Source organism: Desmodus rotundus, chromosome 9 (genome assembly GCF_022682495.2).
Source record: "Desmodus rotundus isolate HL8 chromosome 9, HLdesRot8A.1, whole genome shotgun sequence".
Lineage (NCBI taxonomy): Eukaryota > Metazoa > Chordata > Mammalia > Chiroptera > Phyllostomidae > Desmodus > Desmodus rotundus.
Genome location: NC_071395.1, coordinates 74,322,235 through 74,346,296, shown reverse-complemented (window position 1 = coordinate 74,346,296; position 24,062 = coordinate 74,322,235). Strand labels below are relative to the sequence as shown.

Sequence of the window (24,062 nt, the reverse complement as noted above, 5' to 3'; positions counted from 1 at the left end):
TATCCCTAAGTGACCTGAGACTTGGAGCCTCACTTCCCTCATTTATTCAATGGACAGAACCCTCCAGCCATGCCTGCTTCTCAGGATTGCCGGGAGGATGCTGGGAGGATGCCTCTCTGAGCCTCATGGGAGTGCATCTATCCTCTGTTCCAGGCCTGGTCGGGGAGGCAGACAGGAGTCAACTGCACTCCCAGGCCTCATGATTTACCAAAATGTGGAGCGCAAACAGCACCCAACTCTGTCTGTTACAGAGCTGTGAGGCTGGTGGAGGGCAGCCAAAGGAAGGTGGGGCAGCAGGTTCAGCCTCCTGGAAACTGTGATGCTGGATGTGGGCCTTTCAGGATGGGGGAGCTGGTCCTGAAGAGGAGGGAGTAAGGCAAAGCATGAGTAAAGGAGTGGAGGTGGGGTGTGCAGGGCTCTCAGGGAATGTTGGGGAGGATGCAGAGCCTGGGTCCCACCTGCGTGCCCAGATGACCTCAGTGCCCAGGAGATGGGAGAGGGGGAGCACACAGGAGCAGACATCCCCTGCGTCCCCAGCCCTCTCCCAGCCTCAGCCAGGGTGCTTTCTTTTGCAGCTGGAGTTTTGTGTGGTCCACCCTTGGAGTGACAGCCATGGCCTTCGTGACTGGAGCCCTGGGCTTCTGGGCCCCCAAGTTTCTGTTTGAGGCCCGTGTGGTGCATGGGCTTCAGCCTCCTTGCTTCAAGCAGCCATGTGACAGCAAGGACAGGTGAGGGTCCTCTGGAAGCCCTGGGCACCTGCCCAGGTTAGGGGAGCTCTCGATGGGGACGTCTCAGGAGGTTCTGAGCGCCGAAACTCAATCTGTCTGGGCACACAGGCTCTGTGAAGAGACCGCAGAGCTGGGGAGCCAGCTGGCAGGCAGCAGGCCACTTCTGGCTCTGGCTGAGCCCCTGCTGTGCTGGGTGTCTAGAGGCAGCTCCCTTGTCCTCCCTGGGCCCCCCCGTCCCTGTATTCCCACTCTTGGGCTGCAGTGGAGGTCCGGAGGGCACTTGGGGTAGGGGCAAGAATGAGGGGACTCAGGCAACTTGGGATGACCTCACACTGTGTGAGGGACCCATAGTGTGAGGTCATCCCATTTTGCAGATGGCACACTGAGGCCCTGGAGGCCTCGTTACTACTCTGACTTAGGGATTTCACCCTCGCCAGTTGAGGCACTGTGAGTCCGGGAAAGCCGCTGTGCTCAGGGAATGTCCGCCCCACTGCCCGCCCTCCCCGCCCCATTCTCCAGGGACTCAGGGACCTCCTGAATGACAGGGCACATCTCAGTCCTCTTTGACTTGCTCTCTTCTCCTCCTTGAAACCCTTAATCCTCATTTGGTCCTCCTCTCCAGCGGATGCTTCTCAGCCCCCTGTGGTGCCCTCCTTCTCCCTGCCCCATGGGCTCCTCATGCTCTCTGAGGCTTCAGTGACACCAGTCCTCTGCCTGAAGCACGTCTACCTCCTTCTCCCCAGCCTCCTCCTCATGCCCAGGTACCAAGAGCGAGAGCTTCATGTAGTTTCTAGGATGTCCCGTGCCCTCTCTCTTGTTTGTGCCTTTGCCCAAGCCATGCCCTCTGCTCGGAGCTTCCCTCCCATTTCTCACCGTCACTTCGGAAGCTTCAGCTGTAGTTCAGGCCCTAAGCTATGCATTCTACATGAAGAAAACCCTCTGAGATTCTACAAGAATTAACCCTATTATTCTTGTATTACAAAGGAGGAGATGGAGGATCAGAGAGGTTAAGTGACTTGTCTGCGTCACACAGAGAACAAATAGTAGAGTTAGGATTCAAACCCATCTTACTCCAAAGTTGGTACTTCTAAGCTCCACATCCTATTGCCTCTGGTGACTGCCTGTCACTGTGAATTGACTCGAACATCTCTCCACTTAGCTGGGAGGAGTTTCCTGGCACACACTCCATGGGTGCTCCGGGAGAGCATCCAGGGAGTGAATGGATGGGTGCATCAAATGAGCCTGCCGAGCCTGCTTTGGTGCCCCAGCTAGATTGTTATCTCCCTGGAGGCAAAGACTGAGTCCGGAAAGCCCCCAGCAGCCTGAAAAAGTGGGGGGGGCGGCGGGGGGATAAGACTCGATTCTACTTCAGGCATTAACTGGCTGTATATTCCCTGGGCAACTCTCTTCCCCTTTTCTCAGCTTCATTCGGCCTCCGAACTCATCTCCTTCATAGAACCCGTGTGAGAAACTGACACGGGAGTTTGTGTTATCATCCTAGGGCTGCTGTAACGGATTACCATACTCAGTAGCTTAAAAGAACAGAAATTTATTTTCTCATAGTTCTGGAGGTCAGAAGTCCAAAATGGTTTCCCTGGGCCAAAATCAATTTCAGCAGGGCCACACTCCCTCTGGAGGCTCTATGGGAGAAAGAGGCGACCTTTCTTGCCTCTTCCAACTTCTGGTGGCTGCAGGCATTGCCCGTGGCTGCATCTTTCCAGGTTCTACATCCACAGACACGTGGCTCCTCCTCTTCTGTCCCAGCTCTCCCTCTGCTTCCTTCTTACAAGGACACTTGTGGCTGCGTTCAGGGCCCACTAAAGAGGGAAGGGTAATCTCTCCATCTCAAGATACTTAGTGTAATCACATTTTGTCGCATAAGGTGGCATCACAGGTTCCAGAGAATAGGATGAAGACATCTTAGGGGCCATTACTCAGCCTACCACAGAGTGGGCAGAAGGTCCCGGTGTTGAGGTTCTGCACAGACCTTAGCTATTGATGCACCCTCAGTGGTTAGGATAAGCCTTCAGGTGAGGGTGGGGTGAGGGCAGGAAGCCGTAGGACACAGGATTCTAGATTGGCCAGAGGGAAAACTTCCAATACTCAGAGCTGGCCAAATGGAATGGGTTGCATAAAGATAGTGAGCTTCCCACCACTGGGGGTATGTAAGTGGAAGTTGGACAGCTGCTTGCCAAGACCATTGTGCAGAGAATCAACAGAACTTTCAGGCCTTTAAGGACCCCCACTCTTGGCTCTAAGAGTCTGATACTGGGAAGGCGCTGTGGAGGTAGAGGGGCTTGGTGGCTGGGTGTGTCCTCTGGCCACACCTTCTGCTCAGGGGCTAGTGGGGGGGGGGTCTCCCCTGTCCCCACTGCCTGTCTGATAATCTATCCTAAGTCTCACAAAGGTCTCAAGAATCTGCCAAGGCCGGCTTAGACCAAGGGCTCAGAAGCGGATATTACCCAACCGGGATTCCGGTTACTTGACTGGGCTGAGCTGGAGCCTTGCACAGCTTGGAAGGGTGGGAAGATTCAGTGAGCACCTTTAAACTGCCTAAAGACCCACGTGCTTCGGTAGGCAGAGGGCCAGGAGGCCCTAGCCCTGCCCATGGGGGCTGTGTGCCCTCAGGCCAGTTCCTGCCCTCTCTGGGCTCTAATACTCTCTCCTATAAACCAATGAGGTGGGGCAGAGGAGCAAATCCACTGGTACTCAGCCTGTGGAATGGACATTTTACAGACGTTGTTTAGAGGAGAGGTGTTTTTTTGTGACACTCAAAAAAACACCTCAGTGACCATAGTGTTGCATGTGTCATGTGCTTACCCCCTGTGGGAGCTGCCATGGAGGTAATAGCAGGGCACCTGGCTGTCCCATGCACTTCTGGAAATGTTCAGGTCTGGGAGGCGATACTGGCGAGGTAGAGAAGGTGGGTGGGGGGTAATGGTACTTGAAGCCAAAAGAAGAGGGTGGGCCAAGGCAGGGAAGCTAGAAAGCACAAGGTGAACTTAGAGAATTCCCAGTCATTCATGCAGAGGGAGGGAGAAGAGAGGGGAAGTTACACAGCTCTGCAGGGGCCAGTCCTGCAGTGCTGGCCACGAGCGTACCCTGAGGACAACAGGGAGCTACCAGGGACTGGAAAGATCCTGGTTACAGTTGTGTTTTCAGGAGTTCACATTGGTCAGCCTCAGTACCCCTTTGAGCTCCATTAATAGGAAGCTTGGGAGAGTAGGATGGACTAGGAGATAAAGACATATATTTAAGTCCTGTCTCTGTCACATATTAGCTGGGTAATCTTGACCTTAACCTTTCTCAGCCTAACCTTTCTCGTCTGCCCATGTGGGAATTCTGGGAGGGCTCTGGGAGAGCTCAATGAGTTCTTTTACTCAACATGTATCTCTTGTGGTCCAGCTCCATGCTCCCAGCATAGATTCAAGACAGCCAGTCTCTGTTCTCCAGTAATTCGCAGGTAGTAAGTAATCACCTTGATGATAGAGACACAGAAGCTGTTATAGGAACTGGAGGGTGTGAAGAATCAGCAAAGGGCCAGGGGAAGGCCTCTCCAAAAAGGAGACCATTGTGATGGGTCTAGAAGGTCAAGTAAGAGTTCAGTAGGTGGGAAAAGTAGTGAAGGGTGTCCAGATGGAGGAATAAAAGTGTAAAGTGGGGCCAAAAACTAGTTTGGAGGCAGAGGAGGATGGAGCTAGAGGCTGGGGTTGAGGTCAGCTAGGGTCAGATCATGAAGGGCCGTGTATGCCACGAGGTGGCACCAAATCTGGTTGATGTTTGAGAGCTGGTGGAGAATTTTAGCTTGGGGGTAGCAGGGGGACAGTCAGATCTATGTTCTAGAAAGCATAGGACATAGGGGACTGTACAGAAGTTGTTTTGGAGGAACAGGTTTCCACAGGGGAAGCGTAAGAGCTGAAGGAGGTCCAGGAGTGGGTGGGGAAGGCAGTGATGTCAGGAGGGGGCTGTGTGAGAGGTGTTCAGGGACAGAGAGTGGCAGGCGGGATTCGAGGAGGGAGGGTGTGTGGAATGCCTAGATAAAGGCTGAGCATGTCGTCATAGGAGCTCAATAAATAAATGTTCCCTTGCCTCCATTCCCATTAGCATTGGGGCCAGAATGTTAGGAGGTTGGGGCCAGACTGGGAGCAGGGAATTGAGATTTTCGAATGGGATAGTTTTGTGTGGTGAGAGGTTGGAGGTTACTGGAGTTGAGGAAGGCTGGGAACTGTGGTGCTGGGCAGATTACCAAATGGCCAGTGGCATCCCCAGGATGAGGCAGGGAAGGGCATGGAGGAGGGAGAGTACCAGGTTCCCTGATCAGACTCCCGAGGAGGCAGGGGAAGGGGCCCACAGCCCCATTTTATTTGGGTACCAGATCATACACAGAGGCAGGTGTCTGGCCCCCTCTCCTGATCCCACCCACTGACCAACCCCTCTGGGTTCTTTCCCATCAGCCTGATTTTTGGGGCACTGACCGTCGTGACTGGCATCATTGGGGTTGTCCTGGGAGCAGAGGCTTCAAGGAGGTACAAGAAAGTCAACCCGCGGGCCGAGCCTCTCATCTGTGCCTCCAGTCTGCTTGCTGCAGCGCCCTGCCTCTACCTGGCTCTCACCCTGGCTCCGACCACTCTTCTGGCTTCCTATGTAAGTGAGGGCCCCATTGGAGGTGGGGTGGGATGGGGTGGGTAGGGCACTCTTGCCTCAGGTAGGCTTGCACTGTGCCAGGTCTCTATGAACGTCATGTGTATCAGTCCTTCCAGGTAGAGCTTGCTGTCCCCATCTCATAGATGAGGAAACTGAGGCTTACCAAGAGTTACACAGCTAGGGAGGGGAAGAACTGGGATTCGAGCCTAAGTTTTTCTGACTCAAAAGTGTATCCTCTGAGCCCCTGGTTGATTGGGGATAATGAGACCTAGTTATTCCTAGGGCATGGAGAAATAGGGTGGGTTACAGGTGAGGAAAGCGAGGCCTGGCTTGGTCCCAGGCAGTGCAGACACTGCTTGAAAGGCGACATGTCTTCCAGATCCATGCCCCACACATCTCTTCATGCGAATCACGCTCTGACTGTACCAGTGACATGTGCTACCGCTCCCAGCCTTTGCTTGTGTCTGTCCCCTCTGCCGGGGCACCATTCTCTTCTGTGTGTCCTGAAGTCCCTCTCCTTCTGCAAGACCCAAATCAAAGGCCATCTTCTCCAAAAGCCTTTCCAGGCTACTCTCCATTTGCATCTGAATTCACTGTTCCCACATGGGCTCAGTGCATGTTTGGGGCCCAACAGGCACCATGCCGTGTGGGCGGGGCTGTGTGTACACACATGTATGTACGTGCAGCCGTGTCCCTGCCTCCCCAAAGCCCTAGCCCCGACTTTCCCCCCCCCAGTGGGAAGGGGCCACTGATTCTGGGAAGACGGCTCCAGCCTAGCCCCAGCCAGATAGGCTTGAGCTCCCTTCTCTTCCCCTCCCATCCTCTGTCCTCTGCTCCCCTCCCCTCCCCTAGTCCCAAGGCCTGGGGACCCCCTGCTGTGAACACGATGCCTCTCACCTGTGTGCAGGTTCACTGAGCAGACTGGACTCAGAAAGCAAATCAGTAACAGCTTTATTGTTCTCCTACCAGTCTGGGCAGGTCTCCCACCAGTGACCAGATCCCATGGCTTTTCCAGTCACACTCATGGACTAAAAAGCCAGTCCCATTTAAATCAAAACTTTGGTTCTATTTCCCTAGAGCTTCTATCCAGGCCCAGAAAATTGCATTAGGGAGAGGGATAGCTCTAGTGGGTTCTGTTCTGCTTGTTCCATCTCTGTCCCTCATCCCCAACATGGCCCCCTCCCTAAGATCCTGACCCCTCCAGGGTTGGGCAGGTTAGGAAGGATGACCGAAAATGGGAGTTGTTTGTGTCGGAGTTGTTTTTGCTGACCACCAGCAGTGCCCTCCGTGTGGCAGGTGCCCAGATGCTGGCTAACTCCTCTCTTGGGGGCGCTTTTGTGGTTTTTCGGACCCCTGACTGTGGCTTTAGCACCATTGAAGTCCTTGATGCAGATGACAGTCAGCTCTGTCCTTGCGCATCTTCCCCTCTGCTCCTCTTCAAGGTGTTGCCCTTCCAACCCTTTCTGCTAGACCCCGTGTCCCCCAGAGGCATCATGTCCTTTTAACCCCCTGGGTGAACTCAGGAAGTGAAGCTGCCCCCACTCCTTCCTCTCTCCTCTCCTGACCCTGCGGGATGCTCCCTCAGGCCCCTTAGTCCATGTTCTCCCAGAGCTAGATGACTTGCTTCAAGATGCCCCGAGGCTGCCCTTGGTGGATGCCCCTCAGGTGGCCCCAATGCAGGAAGGACAGCATTTTACTGGTGTCCAGCAAGAGGAAAGGCCAGTCTCCTTCCTGGCAGGCAGTGTCCTGTCTGTGAGTGGGTTGCCCAAGGCCCTCACTTAGCTCTCTCACTCTTCAAATAAACCCTCCCCAACCCAAGACTCCAGCCTTCCATTCAAGCCAGGGGCCACACAGGACAGTTCCCATTCTTTCTCTAAGCTCTGAGGGTATCTGGCACCTCTCTTAAGGTTGGTGCTTCTCACCTGAGTCCTCAGCCTTGGTTGAGCTCCTGCTGACATTCTTGGAGAGCAGACAAGTGCTGTTAGCACTCTTTTCTGCCTCTGCTCTTGTTTGGTCTTTATGACGCCCTTATGCAGAAGGGTTTTTCTCGTGCCCGCTTGACAGATCAGAACACTGAGACCCAGAGACAGCAACACAAACAGCAGAACAGACAAAACTCAAACAGCCCTGCAGACTATAAAGTCTGTGTCCTTCATGCTGTACTGACCCTTGTCACCCGTGTGGGAGAGACAGCGTGCATGCACTAGGCGCCAATAAATGCCTTAATGCTTATTGGCTGAGAGCGCAGAAGAGTGACTGGGACCGGCATCTCCAGCAGGTAGGAGCTGAATGGGCCTGACCTTGCAGGCAGGCTGAGGCCCCGGCAGATGGAGGCCCCTTCGAAGGCTTGTCCCTGCATCCACTGGGGCTGCGGACCCCCGCCAGCTCTGCTTCTGCCACTGTCTTTGTTGGCTCTGGGAGGTGGCTCCTTGGCTGTATTTTGGGGACACAGCTGTCCCTCCCCCCACAGCCTGGCACATTTCCAAGGCTGGATGGCTCATCTAGCAATGACATTGTGTCTTGGCTGACAAAGCCAGCTAGAGAAACTCTTCTCTAGGCCTGCACCGGGGCGAGGGGCCTAGGGGCAGGAAGGCATGTGGGGCCAGGATGCATCAGTCTTCCAGTGCTGGGAAGCCTCTCCTTCCTGTGGCTTGTGTTTGGCCCTGGCACGATGCCCAGCATGCGGAGCCCCCACAGCCAGAGCTCCGGCCTTCCAGAAGTGGTGGGCTTCTCTGGTCCTCCTGACAGATACCCTTCTCCATGGCTCCGTCCGTACCTCCGAAGTCCACCTGAATGTTTTCACTTGAGATTCAGGCTCCAGCTCCTTCCCTGCAACATGGTCATAAAACTCTTAATACCTCCGACCTACCCTCTTCTCTCAGTCCCCTCTGTCCTTTCCTGGCTCACACCTTACCGTCTTTCTCAAGACTGTTCTGGGAGCCACCCACCTTTCTGGTTTCCTTGCCTTCCTGCTCACCCACCACAGTCTATTCTTCCCATGGTGCCAGAGCAACACCATGGACCTTCCTTACTCCACAGCCTTATATGGCTCCCTGGTGCCTCTGGAACCAAGTCGAATTCTTCGTCCTCACAAGCTGTCTTGACAATCTTAGTAGCCTTATCCCCAGGTGGTCCTCCCATGCAGGTCCCCTCTCGATTCCTGGGACATGCCCCATGCTTCTCACATCTGGGGCCTCCCTGTCTTCCCTCTACCCCCACCCCTTCTCCATAGGCCCAAATCATTCTGGGCCTTCAAGGGCCAGGTTGAGCACCATCTCTCCATGGAGCCTTCCCTGATGGGCAGGCCTGACCACCTCCCCATCCTCAATGCTCCTCAGCATTGTCTTCCTTGGTTCATGGGTATTTATACTTGGACCCCTCTCCCAGCAGGGCCCAGGGTAGTCCTGATCTTTCTCAGCACTCCAGCCTGAGGTAAAACATCAGGCCCTTGGGGTAGGTGGGGTATCACTGCTTGCTGGGTGAATGGTGAGGTGACTAGCTATTTACTTTTATTTATTTAGCCAACAAATATTTATTGAATGCCTATATAAAGTGGCACACTAGTTAAAATGTTATGGATGTAGCAGTGGATAAAACAGACTAAAATAGCCCTGGTTGGGTGGTTGGAGCACCGTCCCATATACCAAAAGGGCACATATGGGAGGCAGACAATCGACCTCTCTCCCTCATATCAGTATTCCTCTCTCCACCCCTCTCTCTCTCCCCCTTCCTCCCTCTAAAATCAATAAACATACCCTTGGATGAGGATTAAAAAAATACTAAAATACCTCTGTCCTTAGGGAGTGTACATTCTAGTTGGGGGAGACAGACAACAGGTGAGCTACATAAGCACATTTTACAATATTTTAGATCATCCCCAATGCTTAGAAAAAATAGAGGGGAGAAGGGAGATAGGGAGTGTATGAGGTTTCGGTGAGAGGGCTGAAATTGTATGTAATGTAACCAGAGGCCTCACTGAGAAGGCGGTTGTTGAGTAAAGACCTACAGGAGGTGAAGGAGTGAATTACATGGCTGTCTGGTGGGACAGTTTTCCAGGCAGAGGGAACGGCAACTGTAAAGACCCAGCAAGGACACTGTGGTTAGTGTGGGGAGAGTGAAGAGAGAGGGGGAGAAGAGGACAAAGAGGTGACGGGGGTTGGATCATGTAGGGCCTTGTGGGCCTCAGGTGAGATGGGCTTTTACTGAGAGTGAGAGAGGGCTTTGTGCTGAGGAGTGGGGGATCTGGCTTATGTCTTCTGCATCGACTGAGATGAGCATGGGGTCTGTCCTTTGTTCTATTAATATGGTGTGTTACACTGATTGATATTTGTGTTTAACCAACCTTGCATTCCCGGGGTAAATCCTCTCTTGGCCGTGGTGTGCAGTCGACCCTCCATATTCGTGGGCTCCACACCCGTGAATTCAACCAATCTCAAATAGAGAATATCTGGATAAAAAGAGTTATGTGTTGCTGATCTGTCTGTGTTAGACCTACAATGGTTGTGTCTACCCTGGACATGTACAGACTTTTTTTCGTCATTATTCCCTAAACAATATAGTATAGCAATTATTTACATAGCATTTCAGTTGTATTAGGTATTATGAGTAATCTAGAGATGATTTAAAGTATACGGAAGGACCCTGACTGGTGTAGCTCAGTGAGTTGGGCATCATCCCGCAAATCAAAAGGTTGCTGGTTCGATTCCTGGTCCGGGCAGGTCCCAGGCTTGTGGGCTGGGACCCCAGGTGGGGGCTTGTGAGAGGCAACCGATCGATGTTTCCCTCACACATCGATGTTTCTCTCCCTCTCCTTCTCCCTCCTTTCTAAATAAATAAAATCTTTTAAAAATGAAGTATACAGGAGGGTATGGGTAGCTTATATCCAACTATCACACCATCTTACATAAGGAACCTGGGCATTCATGGCTTCTGGTATCTGCAGGGGTCCTGGAACCAGTCCTCTCCTGGCATCGAGAGGCACCTGGATAAATCATTTTTATGTGATGCTGAATTTGGCTTGCCAGTGTTTTGTGAAAGGTTTTTGCATCTATATTTATTAGGAATTTTGGTCCGTAGTTTTCTGGGTGATGGCCTCATGGAACGAGCTGACAAATGTGCTTTCCTCTTCTGCTTTTTGGAAGAGCCCGTGAAGCACTAGTGTTAATCCATCTTCAGATGTTGGTCAGAATCCCCTGGTGAAGCCGTCTGGGTCTGGGCTTTTGTTTGTGGGGAATTTTTGATTACTGACTAAATGTTTACTTGTTGCAGGTCAGTTAAGACTGTTTATTTCTTTTCAAGTCAGTTTTGGTAGTTTGCTAGGAGTTTGTACGTTTCACTTAGATTATCTAACTTGTGGCATACACTTGGTCACAGTATTCGCTTTTCATTTCTGTAAGGTTGGTAGTCATATTCCTTCTTTTGTTCTTGATTTCAATAATTTGAGTTTTCACTTCTTTATTCTTGGCCAGTTTATCTGAAGAGTTGTCACTTTGGCTGCCAACTTTTGGTTTTATTGACTTTCTCTATTGTTTTTCTATTATTGGCTTATGTTTCATAGAATCACTCTGGTGTCTCTGCTGAGAATAGACTTGGGGGGCAAGGGCAGAAGCAGAGAGAAAATCAGACTACTGATATAGCCCAGGGGGGAAGTGACGGGGCTTGCAACCAGTGGAGATGGTGCGAATGTATTCTGAAGGCAGAGCAATCAGAATTTCCCGATGGATTCAATGTGGTGTGTGAAGGAAGAGTCCAAGGTGCGTTCTAGGATATTGGCCCGAGCAGGTGGAAGGAGGGAGACACCATTAACTGAGACAGTGAGGCGGGCAGGAGCGACAGGGTTTTTTTTGTTTGTTTGTTTTTTGGAGGATCAACAGCATGGTTTTGTATATTCTGAGTTTGTGCTGGGAGGTCAACGTCCAAGAGGACGTGTAGTGCAGAGTTGGGTACAGGAGTCTAGGGCTCAAGGGACGTGACATCACCCCTAAGACTTCAATGGATGGGAACTGGCTGCAGGCCACCTTGAAGGATGTGTGCTCTTGTGTGTACCGGTGTAGTCATGCTCTGTGTGTGTTGTATATTGTATGTACATGTATATTCATTCTATATGTGCATGCTGTGTATGAGTGTGCCTGTGTGTGCCATTTTGTAAATATGTCTGTGCATGAGTGTATGTCAGGGCATGCAGATAATTGTGTGGGATGTGTGCACATGTGTGTCTGCAGCTGAGTATAGTTTTTCTTCCACTGCTTTTGTGGCTGTAGCTGCATTGTGTGGGAAGGAGGGGTTTTGTGGCCAAATCATGCTGTTTCTTTCAGGGCAATGAGGTTTCTTGAGCATAAAAAGTCTGCTTTGGGACCTTCCCTGGGGGAGCCTGTGCCCTGCAGCCCACCTGCCGGTACAGAGGGTTCTATCTCTTCCCTCCTTCCAGTCCTGTTGGCAGAGGAAGTGGACTTTTTGGCTGTTAATTGGGATCCAGACATGCACAGCAGGTCTTGGCTCACACCCTCTTCCTTGGCCTTCTTCCTAAAGCGTCTGTCCTTCAGAGGAGAAGGGGTTTGTACGCAGAGGAGGATGGAGCCCAATGCAGGGGCTCCACCGTCACTGGCTTGGTTGCTGGAGGACATGGCTGAACTTTGGCAGTCGCCCCTTGGGTGGGCTTCGTGGTCCAGATGGGACGGCAGGAGTGGGGGGTGGGAGTGAGCACTCACTGAGGTGTCTGCAAGACCTGGACATCATTCCTGCTTTCTCATTGACTAGCTCTGTGATCCAGGGTAAGATCTCAGCCCTGCTGTGCCTCGATTTGCTCGGCTATGAAATGGGCGTGCTAGTACTTACCTCTTGGTTTCCTTCAGGAACTAAATGAACTTTTGTGTTTGTTCTAGTTACAATGGATAAAACTTAGCAGTTTAAAACTAAAAAAACACATATTTGCTCACAAATTTGAATCTTGGGCAAGGTTGGGGGTGGGGGTAATTTACCTTTCCCATTGGGGGTTAACTAGGCAGGATGGGGTTGGGGGCTGGATCATCCAAGGCTGGGCGAAGTCTGAGACTGATGCTATCAGCTGAGACCTTAGCTGGAGCCCTTGGCTGGAACAGCGGCCTGTGGCCTTTCCATGTGGCCTGGGCTTCCTCATAACATTGTGGCCGGGTTCCAAGTTCCTGAGAGACAGCGCCAATCAAGCCATATCGCCTTTTGTGGCCTACCTTTAAAAGTTGCACAGCATCGCTGTCATTGCATTCTGCTCTTCGCTCGAGCCGCACAGGCTCACTCAGATCTGAGCGGGGAGAAAAGAGACTCAGCCTTTCGTTGGGGACTAACACTGATCTACGAGCACGTGGAAGTGTGGCAGTGGGTGTTCTGGGTAAATACAACCTGCCATAGTGCCCCAAGGGCACCTCCTCCTCTGCGGTCTGGGTCCTGCTGACATCCAGCATGGTGGCGGGGAGTGCCCGGGCACATGGCCATGAAGCCCCCACAAATGGGGGCCATCCCCTGCCTGGGCAGGCCTCTAATTCCATGCTGCTCTTTCGGTCTCATAGGTGAGAAACCTTGGGGTTCAGTCTTCACCTCAAACCCCTGCTGGGCCTCCCGGGCTGCGGGAGCAGAGGCCTCAGGGGCAGAGGCAAGGCCATGGAGAGGTGGCTGGATGAGTGGCGGTGTTCTCTCACTTACCAAGTATTTCCCACGCACCTCTTGTGTGCCAGGCTCTGTTGCAGCTCTGGGGTTACAACAGTGAAGGGAACAGGCAAAAATATGTGTGTAATGAAATAAACGTGTAAAATAAACAGTGTGCTAGATGGGGGTGAATTCTGTGGACTGTAAAGGAGCAGGGAAAGGGGACCTGAAGAAGGACAGGGGCCCTGCAGGGTGGCCAGCGAGGCCTCACTCAGGTGGTGACACTTCCATAGCAACCTGAAGCAAGTGAGGGAGGGAGCCATGCGGCTGTGGGGGCGGAGTGGGGAAGAGCACCCCACACAGGGAACCCAGGTGCAAAGCAGGCCTCGAAGGGCAAAGCACAGCTGGTGTGTTGGAGGAAATGTGGTTGGAATGGGGCAAGCCAGGGAGGAGCAGGGCCGGGGGGGTCAGAGGTAATGGCGGGGGGTCAGAGGTAATGGCGGTAGGGATGTGGATTGTGTAGGGCCCTGTGCATATAATGACTTTGGCTTCAAGTTTAAGTGAAATGGGAAATCATTAGAGGATGTCTCGTGCAGACATGAAATTATCCGACATATGGGTGTATCAGGTATCCATTGTATAACAAATTGCTCCAAAACTTCATGGCTTAAAACAATGACTTATTATTTCCTGTGATTGGGTGGGTTGCCTGGCCAGTCTCTGTATTTGTGCTCACTCACGTGGCTTCTTTTACCTGGAGGACGGGCGGAGCTGGAATCCCAAGCAGGCCTCACTCAGGTCTGGCTGTCTGCGGGGGCCCTTGGTGCTCCCCCATGTGCCCTTTTGGCCTCCACTAGGTTAGACCACTTTCTTTTTTTTTCTAAATTTAATTTTACTTTTGATTTTAGAGAGAAGAGAAGGGAGGGAGAAAGAGAGGGAAACACTGATATCAGTCAGTTGCCTTCCGTATACACCCCAAAACGGGGACCAAACCCACAACCCAGCCATGTGCCCTAACTGGGAATTGAACCAGCGACCTTTCGGTTTGTGGGACGATGCCCAACCCACTGAGCCACACTGGCCAGGGCTAGACCACTTCCTTACACGACAATGTCAGGGCAGTGGTCCAAGAAAGCAGACGTGGAAGCTGCAGAGTCTCTAAGGCCTAAGCCAGGAACAGCACAGCATCACTTCCACCTTATCCACTGGTCAAAGCTAGGTGCAAGGCCAGCCCAGTTTCACCATGGAAGGCCCCTATACCAGGGCGTGACTACCAAGAAGCATGATCCAGTGGGGACCATTTGGTAATGCCTACCACGTGGTTTCGCGGGTCTCTCTGGCTCCTGGGTGTTGGTAATAGAGTGAAAGACTAAGACAGAAACAGGGAAAACAATCAGGCGACCTTCCTTACTGTGGCCGGGAGTAGGGCAGTTATGGAGGAAGTGTGGAGAAGTGGTCAGATTATAGGGATGTTTTGGAAGTAGAATCAACAGGATTTCCTGCAGGGTTGGGTGTGGCGTGCGAGTCAGAGCGGGGAGTGCGCGCAGTCAAAAGGAAGCAAAGAGTCGGCGTTCACTGAGAGGGAGAAGACTGAGGGAGGTGCAGGTTTTGTTGTTGTTTTTTTAGAGGGGCAAAATTAGCAATTCAATTTTAGACATGTTAAATTTAAGATGCCTCTTAGGACAGCCAACTGGAAATGTTAAGAGGCGGTTAGATCTAGATGAGTCCGGAGTTCAGGAGACGGGTCTGGGCTGGTTATTTAAAGCTGTGGGGCTGGAGGAGATCAGGAGGGAGTGGGCTTGGGGAGGGGAGAGAAGAGGACAGAGGACTGAGCTCCAGGGCACCCGCGGGCTGAGGCTGTGCAGCACCGAGACTGGGACCACCGATTCGACCTACTGCACCAAATGCCCGTTCCATTTTTATTTGGGGGAAATTTTAAAAACAAAAGCAAAGGCAGAAAAGCACACAGAAGAGAATAACAATGATTCATTTTCTCATCTTTCAGAATTAACTTCTCTTAATAGCTTGGCCTATTTGCGTCCACGTTTATATAATCAGGTGATTGTCATTCTAGACACGTCACATATATTTGTGTGTTTAGAAATATTTTCATTCAACTGGGGTCGTATGGTAGTGTAATTTTTAAAATGGATTTGTTGATCTGTAATTCACATACCGTACAACTCACCCATTTAAAGCGTACAATTCAGTGGGGTTTCGCATATTCGCAGAGTTGTGCGGCGGTCACCACGCGGTCTGCCAATACAGCACCGCCCTAAAAGAACCTTCATGTCCATTTTCAGTCTCTCCCCAACCGGCCCTCATCCCAGCCCCAGGCAACCACTAATCTAATTTCCGTCCTTATAGACTTGCCTATTCTGGGTATTTCATATAAATGGAATCATATAATATGTTTAATTAGTTTCTTTAGATTTACCTGAAGAAATCTAAGTGAAATCACAGGAATTATTTAACTTCGCATTAATTTTATCACTTGGGACTTACTGATGAGTCCCAGCTGTGAAAGAGAATACCGGCCTTCTCACACTGCCCCTCCTTCTCTTCCCAGCCTCCAGAGTTTTGTTGGTTATATTATTAGTTTTACTTTTTTTACATTTATAACACTCACAGTCTGTTCTCTAAGCACAATTCTTATAGTTGGTTGACAGTAGTCCCAGACTGAAATGGATGCAATGCTCATTATCAGTCTGTTTATGTAGGTCCTCCATTCCTGAGTCTTTATTTTGCTTCAGCTCCTAATTGGGTGGATTTTTATGGTTAAGTAGTTTTATCCATCCCCCCTACCCCACCCTACGGCCCCCAGGAAGGCTAGAGAGGTTGTATTCTTTTGGTTCATTCACGTCTGATACTGTCTTCTCTTCGATGCTTTACTTGAACAACATCTAACTGAGTATAATATCTTGGCTCACATTCTCTTTCCCTCATTACTTTGCAAACATTTGCTCTGTTGTCTTTTGGCATCAGATGCTGCCATGGAGAATAAAGTTAGCCTGATTTTTAAAAAATCTTAATGTTGAGTCACTTTTTCCATCTGGATACCTGCAGATTTTATTATTCATTTTTGAAATTCAGTAGCTTGGTAGTGTGTAAGTTATCTCTTGCTATGTGGCAAATCATCCTAAAACTTAGCCGTTTAAGACAATGCACACTTATTACTTCTCAGTTTCTGTGGGTCAGGAAGCCAGGCAGAGCCCAGCTGGGTCCCCGGCTTCATGGTCTCTTACAGCTGCAATCGAGGCAAGGCTGAGAAAGCCAGGGGTAGGGGTCTCTGGAGCCCTGTCGGAAGGTGCTGACCATAGCCAGGCTACGTCTCCATGTTGAGTATTCTGTATCATGGCAAAATCTCTTCCTAAGTGTGCTCTTACCTGCTGACTCCGTACTGAGTGTCCTCCTTCCCCATTTCATCTCCTTCAGTATTTATGTTTATTTATTTGGTTTTTATTTTTTTACTTGGTTGGATCATCTTCAAGGCTGGGACTAGGGTGAGGCAAGCAGGGCACTAAGGGCACACATTTAAGGGGGGCTCACTCTCTGGTACCGACTCTGCACTGGTGCAACCTGAGAGTAAGCAGCTCCTTCCATTTGCTGCCTCGGGTGCCTTGCCGGCCGCACGCTAGTCCCAGCCTGATCATCTTCATCTGTCTTCCATATCATTTACTTCTCTCTAATGTTTTCTTCTCTGTGTGCTTTTTAAAAATCACCAGTCAGTGAGATTATATTAAGTCTTTGCTCTGTATCAGTTAAGTCTACATTCATTAATGCCTATTTTGTTTCTAGCTGTTTATAATTTATTTGTTCTGTAATGTGGTTTGCTGTTTTGTCCCCCCCCATTTATTTCCGTAGGTTTTTGATATCCTTTTATATTTCATCCTATGTGGGTTCATTTTATCTTTGAGCTCTTACTTGTTTGAATTAACTAACACTCAATGTAGTTTGAAGCAATTATAAGGAATTTTCTTCTGCTTCTCCTATCATCTATCTTCTAAGTTGGTGACAGCTGCTTCTTCTTCTCCTTCTTCTTCCTCTTCTTCTTCCTCTCTCTCTTCCTGTCTTTCCCTTCCCTTCCCTTTCCTTCCCCTCCCTTCTCTTCCTTCCCTTTCCTCCCTTCTCTTCCCAACCCTTCCCTTCCTTCTCTCCCTCCTCTTCTTTCTTTTCTTTTTCTTTCCTTTCCCTTTTCTTTCCCTTCCCTTCCTTCGTCTCTCTCTTTCTCTCTTTCTCTGCTGAATGCTTTCCCCTGGCTTGGGCCTGGGCAGCTCTGCTCAGATACCAAATCTGCTTTGATGGAGTGTGGGTGACTCTCTGTTCTTGACTCTCTTCCAGCCTTCTCTGTGACCATTCTCTTCTCCAAAGGAGCTGCAGTTTGAGAGCTGAGAGCAGCAGGTTTTCTGTCGCCTGAGGGAATTGCAGGGCTCAGGCGAGGCAGTGAGGAGTCTTTGTTCCAACACCTGGGCTCTGCTCTCTTCTGGGATTTAGGTAAATGCTCTGCCACATTGTACCTAATTACTGGGTACATCTCCTCCTGGGATGGGGGCTGTGAGTGGCCATGAGTGGCGTCAGTAACTGGAGCCATTGTTCATTTTCTCTACTTTTCACCCATTTTTCCCAGCAGCGTTTCCTACTGGCTCTCAGTCAGGAATGGGGACTAAGGACACTTTGGGTTTTTTCCCTCCAGTATGGGGGTTTTAGAGAATAGTTTCGGGGAGGGGAGCTGAGAAGGGCCATATGCTCTACTCTAGTCCTGAATTGTCTGGGGTTTTTTTCCACCTTGTCTGCCAATATTTAATGTTTATCTCATTAGGTTTTGCTCTTTTCTTTGGTGAAAAACAACTTTTTTCTTATTTACTTTTTTTTTTTTTTTTTTACTTTTGCGGGGAAAGGAAGTCTATGTTGCAATTTCATTCTTTCATCTCAACACAGGCGCTGCGCCAGATGATCTTTAAGGCCCCTTCCAGCCCAAACTAGATCATAACTCTGAGTCCCCTGCTTGCCCAAGGAGGGATGGGGCCGCCATCACACAGCGCAGAGCTAGCTTGGCTGTCCCGAGGCCTTTACATCCAGGGGGGATGCTGTCCCTCTGAGCCTTGGAGGCTCCTGAAGAAGGACTGGGGATGGAGGCCCAGTGTCTGGCCAGCCTGGTGCCCGTGGGGGAGACTTGCGAGGTCGTTGGCAGGGATCAGCCAGGAGGTATGTCCACCACAGCTGTAGTCGGGGTTGGCTAGGGATTCTGCTCTCTGGCCCCCTGGGTGGGGGGCGCAGGCAGCTGGGTTGTGCAGGTGCCCCAGCTCTGGGGGCCTTTCCTACAACTCAGCCCTTTGGGGGGCTTCTTCACCAAGCCCCTTTTCTCTTGCATCTTGGCCTGGAGTGACCAGATTGCCAGGAGCTGCCTCACAGGTACTGAGAGAGATCCACCTGCCGTTCCTCTGAAGGCCCCACTTCCCTGCCAAGATCTAGCAGGTGTCTCTTCTTGGATGGGCAGTGGAACCCACCCGGAGAGCCCACAATCTCTGCTGAATTCTCCAGGAAGACACCAGAGCTCTGCTCCTTCTCTGTCTCACTCCCCACCTGCCTGCCTGCCAGGCTACCAGGCTGCTGCTGGCCCTGGGAAACAGGTGGTGCCCTTGTGCCCTGAAGCCAGTCCCCACAATTACAGGTTGGCAGGCCCAAAGACAAAGTGTGCCAGCCATCATGGCAGCCTGCTGGCGGCCAGTCTGTGCCTGGGGCCTTTGTCTTGACTGGCTCAGCCACACGGAGAGAGGAGATGGTCCATGAAAGGAGAGGATTGGGTCTTAGCTCTGTGCCAGTCTCTACAGGCACATGGGGGATGTTTGCCTTCTCCCTCACTGCTGGGGCCTCGAATCTATTCTTTGCAGGTCAGAGGCCACTGTCCAATTGGAAGACTTAGTTAGACTAAGGGGAAAACACTGCTCACTCCACCCTGTAGGGACTGAGCTTTCTCTGGGCAAGGGCTTCATCTTCCCTCCTGCTGCTTCCCATGCCTACCTGTGCCTGCAGGTTGTACCCGAGGAGAGGTGTGTGTGTGTGTGTGTGAAGGTATGAGTGCATGTGTGTCCGTGTGCATGAGTGCGAGGGCACAAGCATGCTTGTGTACATGTGTGTGTGTGTACAGACATGATGGGTGTGCTGCCCGTATTATGAGACAACAAGCATGCACATGCACACACTAGGCTGTTTTTCACCAAGTTCACCCCAGCAAGTGCATACCAATGTTTACAGGCACTGTCTAGTTGGTTGGTGCTTTTGCCACCCAAGTTTTAATATTTCGAATGTCAACCATGTTATCCGCATATGTGCGTATTTGTGTGTGTCCCAGGTTATGAGTGTCCGTGTGTGTGCATATGTGTGATTGTGCACACACGTTGAAGCGTGTGCACACACGTGTGAGGTCTTGCATATGCACATGTCTGTGCATACTTGTGTGCCTCTGTGTGTGAGTACAAGTGCCTGCGTCACAGTGTGAGCGTGTGTGTGTATGCGTGCCCCCCTCTGTGGTCAGGGGTGACTAAGGCCAGGGGTAGTCATCGTCGCTGCCCCAGATCGAGGGGGAAATCCTCTGGAGTCTGAAGTGGAAAAGGCCAGAGGGTGAGGGCAACACAGTTCTCAGGCTCCAGGCAGCGTTCCCAGGCCCTGTGGCCCAGGGGGACTGAGCCAGGGCGCAGGGAAGCGTGCACAGGCGCTAAGGGGACGAGGGCAGAATCAGATTTCCCTTTCGGAAGTCCCCTCCAGGGCTGGGGGGTAGGGGTGGGGTGGGGGGGGGGTTGGGGGGAAGGGGGAGCTGTGGGGCCTGGGAAATGGGTAAGGAGGAGAGAGAAGGGGAGGCCCAGGCCAGGCCAGCAGCAGTTGGGGGAGGAACAGCCGACTGGAGGGACATTCAGGATGCAGAATGGACAGGAGTCTGTGACTGGAGGGCTATGGTGGGAGCCAGGCTCACAGGAGCTACCCACCTACCCTGCCCCCTCTACCCCTTGTCTGGCCCCAGCGACGCTACAACAGGCTGTCCCAGAGAAGCAGCTTTGGCAGCTTGCTGGCAGCCAGTTTATGCCTGGGGCCTGCGTCCCGGCTGGCTCAGCCACAGTAAGGACAGAGATGTGGGGGGACAGTGAGAGGTGCCTGTGGCCGTCCAGGAGAGGGTGCCCAAGAGGTGCCTGGCACAGTGGGGCTGAAGCAACCATGCAGGAGTAGTTTTAAACAGGTGGCTAAATTCTTCATGGTGACTTTATTTCCAGCCCCTTTGGTTAGTTTGTTTCATTTGTAATTGAGGAACTTGAGTCCGAATTGGTCATGGAAGCCACTGAACTTAAGACCCAATTTGCACGCAGACTGTGGAGAACACAAGGAGTGCCTAGTGCTCGGGGAGGACCCCGGCTTTGGAAGCACAGGCTGTTGGTGTGGAGGCGCCTGGCAGAGCATCGCCGTCCCGATTGTCTTGTCATATGGTTGGGGAAACCAAGGCCCAGAGGGTGATGACCTCCCCAGGGCAGCCCAGCATGGCAGGGTGGGACCAGGTCTGTCCACCCCAGGGGGCCACACCCCTTTGTTGGAGAGCCCCTCCCTAAGCAGCCATCTCAGGAGACTGTAATTACGGGATTGAGGCAGCCTCTCCCCAGTCAGGCCTCCGGCCCCTCAAAACCACTGAGTGGAGGCGAGGATTTGGTGGCGTGGGGCCGCTTTCCAGGTGTGTCTGAGGAAACCTGGCATCCTCAGGCGGCTTATTTTGCCTGAATGGCCCCATTGTGGCTGCAGCCTCCCTTTGATCGGCTCTATTTTGAGGTCAGGATCCACCCGGCCCCAGCTGGAGGAAGGAAAAGGTGTATTTCAGTATGCGCTGTGGGTGCGAGGGAGCAGGGACAGACAGGGGGAGGCTGCAGCGCCAGCAGGGTGCTTGGTCAGTCCCCTGTCCCCGTGGCTGGTGCCCGTGGTGGTGCCCGTGGTTTGGGGGGAAGGTGGTGACAGGCCGGAGGTGTGAGGAGGGGAGGGCCTGGCAGTCCAGGTGGAAGTGGCTGGAATGTGAGGGGAGGGTGGGTGCGAGCCCAGCCCAGGCTTTCTCTGTGGCCTCAGGAGGCTTGGAAAGTGGGTCTGCGGCCTGCCTGGGCCCCACCTGAGACCTACCTGCCAGCAGGTCTGATTCCCACCCCTGTGGGTGCCGGGCCCCTGTCCTAGGCCCAGAGAGAGAATCGCCCTGCCCTCAAGGGTTCCTGAGTTTGGGTGCAGAGGGTCAGGGACTGGTTAGGCTGAGAGAACACATAGCTGCTCTCCCTCCTTGGGGGCTCTGCCCTCTCTCCCCTACACGGGCAATATTCCTGCCCCGCCCAGCACAGTGGCTGCATTTCAGCCTTTTTGCCTCTGTTCTCATGGGGCCTCTGCCGGCATTGCCTCGGGGCTCTTCTCAGCCCATCCTGATCCTGCCCATCCTTCAAGGCTTTGCTTAGTACACCTCCACCAGGAGGCCCTCCCCATCCTCAGCTTTCCTCTGGCTTCCCTCCTGCCTGCGTCCCTGGCCACTGTGACTGCTGAGGCATCTATGGAGACTCTCACCACCCCCTACACCAGCTTACTGTCATTCACTTTGCCCAGGGCCAGCCACTGGGGTGAGGGGCTTGCCAGAAATTGGCCTGGTGTATGACCTTGGGCTTGAGTCTCCTCATCTGTGAGATGGGTGTCATGGTATCTACCTCATGAGGTGGCTAAGAGGTTAGACGGGTGACCAGATTGGATATGCCTGGCACAGAGTAGGTGTTCAGGCGGTGCTCCCTTGGTTTCTCTGCCCTGGGTGCACACGGGCCTTAGGGAGCCAGAGCCTGGGCTGCCCGGAGCACAGCCCCGTGATTCCAGGAATGACTAAGACTTTTTTTTCTCCTCCTTGCTGCTTCATTAAACTCTTCTTGAGTGAGTGGAATGAGGATTGTCCTAATCCTTTGGCACGAGGAGGAGCATTCAGGGAGCTGGGAGAGACAGGCCCCAAGTGGCCTCCAGTTACCGACAGACATCGGGGTAGGGAGGGGGTCACACAATGGGCACAGACCTAGGAGAACACAGGAATGATGGGCTTATCTCTTCTTCGAGCCTGTTTCCCTACCTTTAAAAGTGGCCTGGATGTCATGGCTGCCTCCTGCTGGGGCTCTGTGGGTGACCTCAAGCCCTGAACCCTGGGGGCTCTCCACCAGGGACAGTGCTGTTCCCAGGCCCAGGGCTGGCACTGTCCTCTGGGTCATGACTGCCAGTCTGCCCAGGGGGAGTGTTTGCCTACCCTGAGGCTGCTGGGACTGGAAGCACGGTTCCAGACCTCGGCCTCCAGTACGTCTTGCTGGGGCCTTCCTCTGTGCAGCCCCAGTGTCCCTGTCCACTGTGTGGAAAGACAGTGTTTGGAAGGGTCGGAGGTTGAGGTCCAGGGAGCCTCACCCCCGCTGCCCTCTCTCCACAGGTGTTCCTGGCCCTTGGGGAGCTGCTTCTGTCCTGCAACTGGGCGGTGGTTGCTGATATCCTGCTGGTAGGTGGGAGGGGGTGGGGGGGTGTCAGAGTGGGGGGCTATTCCTGGGGCCTTTTGAGCAGGGAGAGCTAGAGCCTGTCTAGCTCAAGGCTGGAGTTCTGCTATTTGGTGGCCTAGAAGTTGGGAGGGAGACCCTGGGGTCAGGGACCAAGGTCACTGAATAGTTCCCTTGGGCCAGGGGCCTCCCTGACCCCTCTAAATATCTCCTGTGACTTTCACCCTCATTTTGCAGATGAGCAAATGGAGGCTCAGAGAGGGCAGGTGCCTAGACAAAGGACACACAGCACCCAAAGGCACTGAGCCAGAACTGCAGCTTTTTGATTCCAGGGCTCCCTCCTTCCCACCCTCTTTCTTGACTACACTCCTTTTCAGCGAGCAGGCCCCTTGGCCTCCACTCTGGGCTTATAGGCAGGGATGCCTGACGTTAGGGTTAAAGCCTATGAGCCCCGGTGGGTCCAGGCCGAGCTAGCTCCCACGTGCTGGGCTATAATGAGGCCTGATGCTCTCCTGATCACATGACTCTGCTAGGTCCAGAGTCCAGCCTCCCTTCCTCCTTCTAGGAGACATGAAGGAAGGACTTTGAATACAGAAGGGCTGTGCCTTTGTGGATAACACAGGGTCCCAGACCTCAGAGCACCCCAAGAGACCTCATCCTGCCTTCTGGCAGCCTGGCGGCAGTGTGAGCCAGGGGAATCGGAGCAGCTTGGCAACTGGCTGAGGGCTGCCCTGAGGGTGGTGTCGCGGGGCACAAACTTGGACTCAGGAAATGGACCTGGGTTTCAGCCTGCTTTTGTCACTTGCCAGCTGCATGGCCTCAGCAAGTCACTTGGTGTTTCTGAGCCTCAGTTTCCTCGTGTGGCAAACGGGGATGGAAATGCCTTACGGGTTATTGTGAGGGTGAAATGAGACGACACGTGTGAAGCTGTGGCCCAGCAGCTGGCACAGAGAGTGCTGGCTGGGATTCTGAGAGCAGCGCAGAGGTTTCCACTTCCTCATTTTCCATCTCCCCGAGACACCGTGGTGTCCTAGAATCGAAGTCTGAAAGGACCGTGGGGAAATGCAGTCGTTCAGTTAGCCGCCAACAAGGCCTGCTTGGGTACCACTGTTGAAGGGATACTCACCTTCTGCCGAGATGTTCTGCCTCCTCCCCTTGGCCCAGCTCAGCGGTGTAGACCGGCCTGCCCTGCCTTTGACTTCTGGGTGGGTGTATCAGCCACAGGGTTGGCAGGGCTTCTCTCCTCCTCTCTCCAGGTAGGAGACTTGGGTTCATGCCCAAACTCAGCTACAGACCTGCTGAATGGCCTTGGGCCTCAGTTTCCTTGTCTCTGAAAAGGGGGTAATTATACAGGCCTGGCAGGGTAAGCCAGAGAGCCTGCAGGGAAGCCCTGGGTAAATGGGAAAGCAGGAAAGGGCTGGCAAACGTTTTCTTTGCAGCAGCGCCCACTATTAGGCACAGGGAGTTACGCACTGACTCCAACATAGCTGTTCTCTCAGGCAGTTCAGGTGGAGCTGAAACCTGCCCCCACCCCCTGCAGTTTTCTCCGCCT

At 52.6% G+C, this 24,062-nt stretch overlaps 1 protein-coding gene and 1 long non-coding RNA gene across 3 annotated transcripts in view; one reads left to right on the top strand and one right to left on the bottom strand.

Annotated features, from left to right (window-relative positions):
• The window catches only part of SPNS3 (SPNS lysolipid transporter 3, sphingosine-1-phosphate (putative)), a 41,243-nt gene that overhangs the window by 11,172 nt on the left and 6,009 nt on the right, over positions 1 to 24,062 (top strand). For both annotated transcript variants that reach the window (XM_024565018.3, XM_045199326.2), the window contains exons 7-9: positions 576 to 728; positions 5,183 to 5,372; positions 22,450 to 22,515. In XM_024565018.3, coding sequence (XP_024420786.2) covers positions 576 to 728; positions 5,183 to 5,372; positions 22,450 to 22,515 — 409 coding nt within the window. The remainder of the gene's footprint in view (positions 1 to 575; positions 729 to 5,182; positions 5,373 to 22,449; positions 22,516 to 24,062) is intronic.
• On the bottom strand, positions 6,328 to 23,967 carry LOC139440277 (uncharacterized). Its single transcript, XR_011650370.1, has 4 exons — positions 23,637 to 23,967; positions 13,744 to 13,884; positions 9,715 to 9,819; positions 6,328 to 8,201 (listed from the first exon to the last, which is right to left on the bottom strand). It is a non-coding gene; the product is annotated as an uncharacterized lncRNA (long non-coding RNA).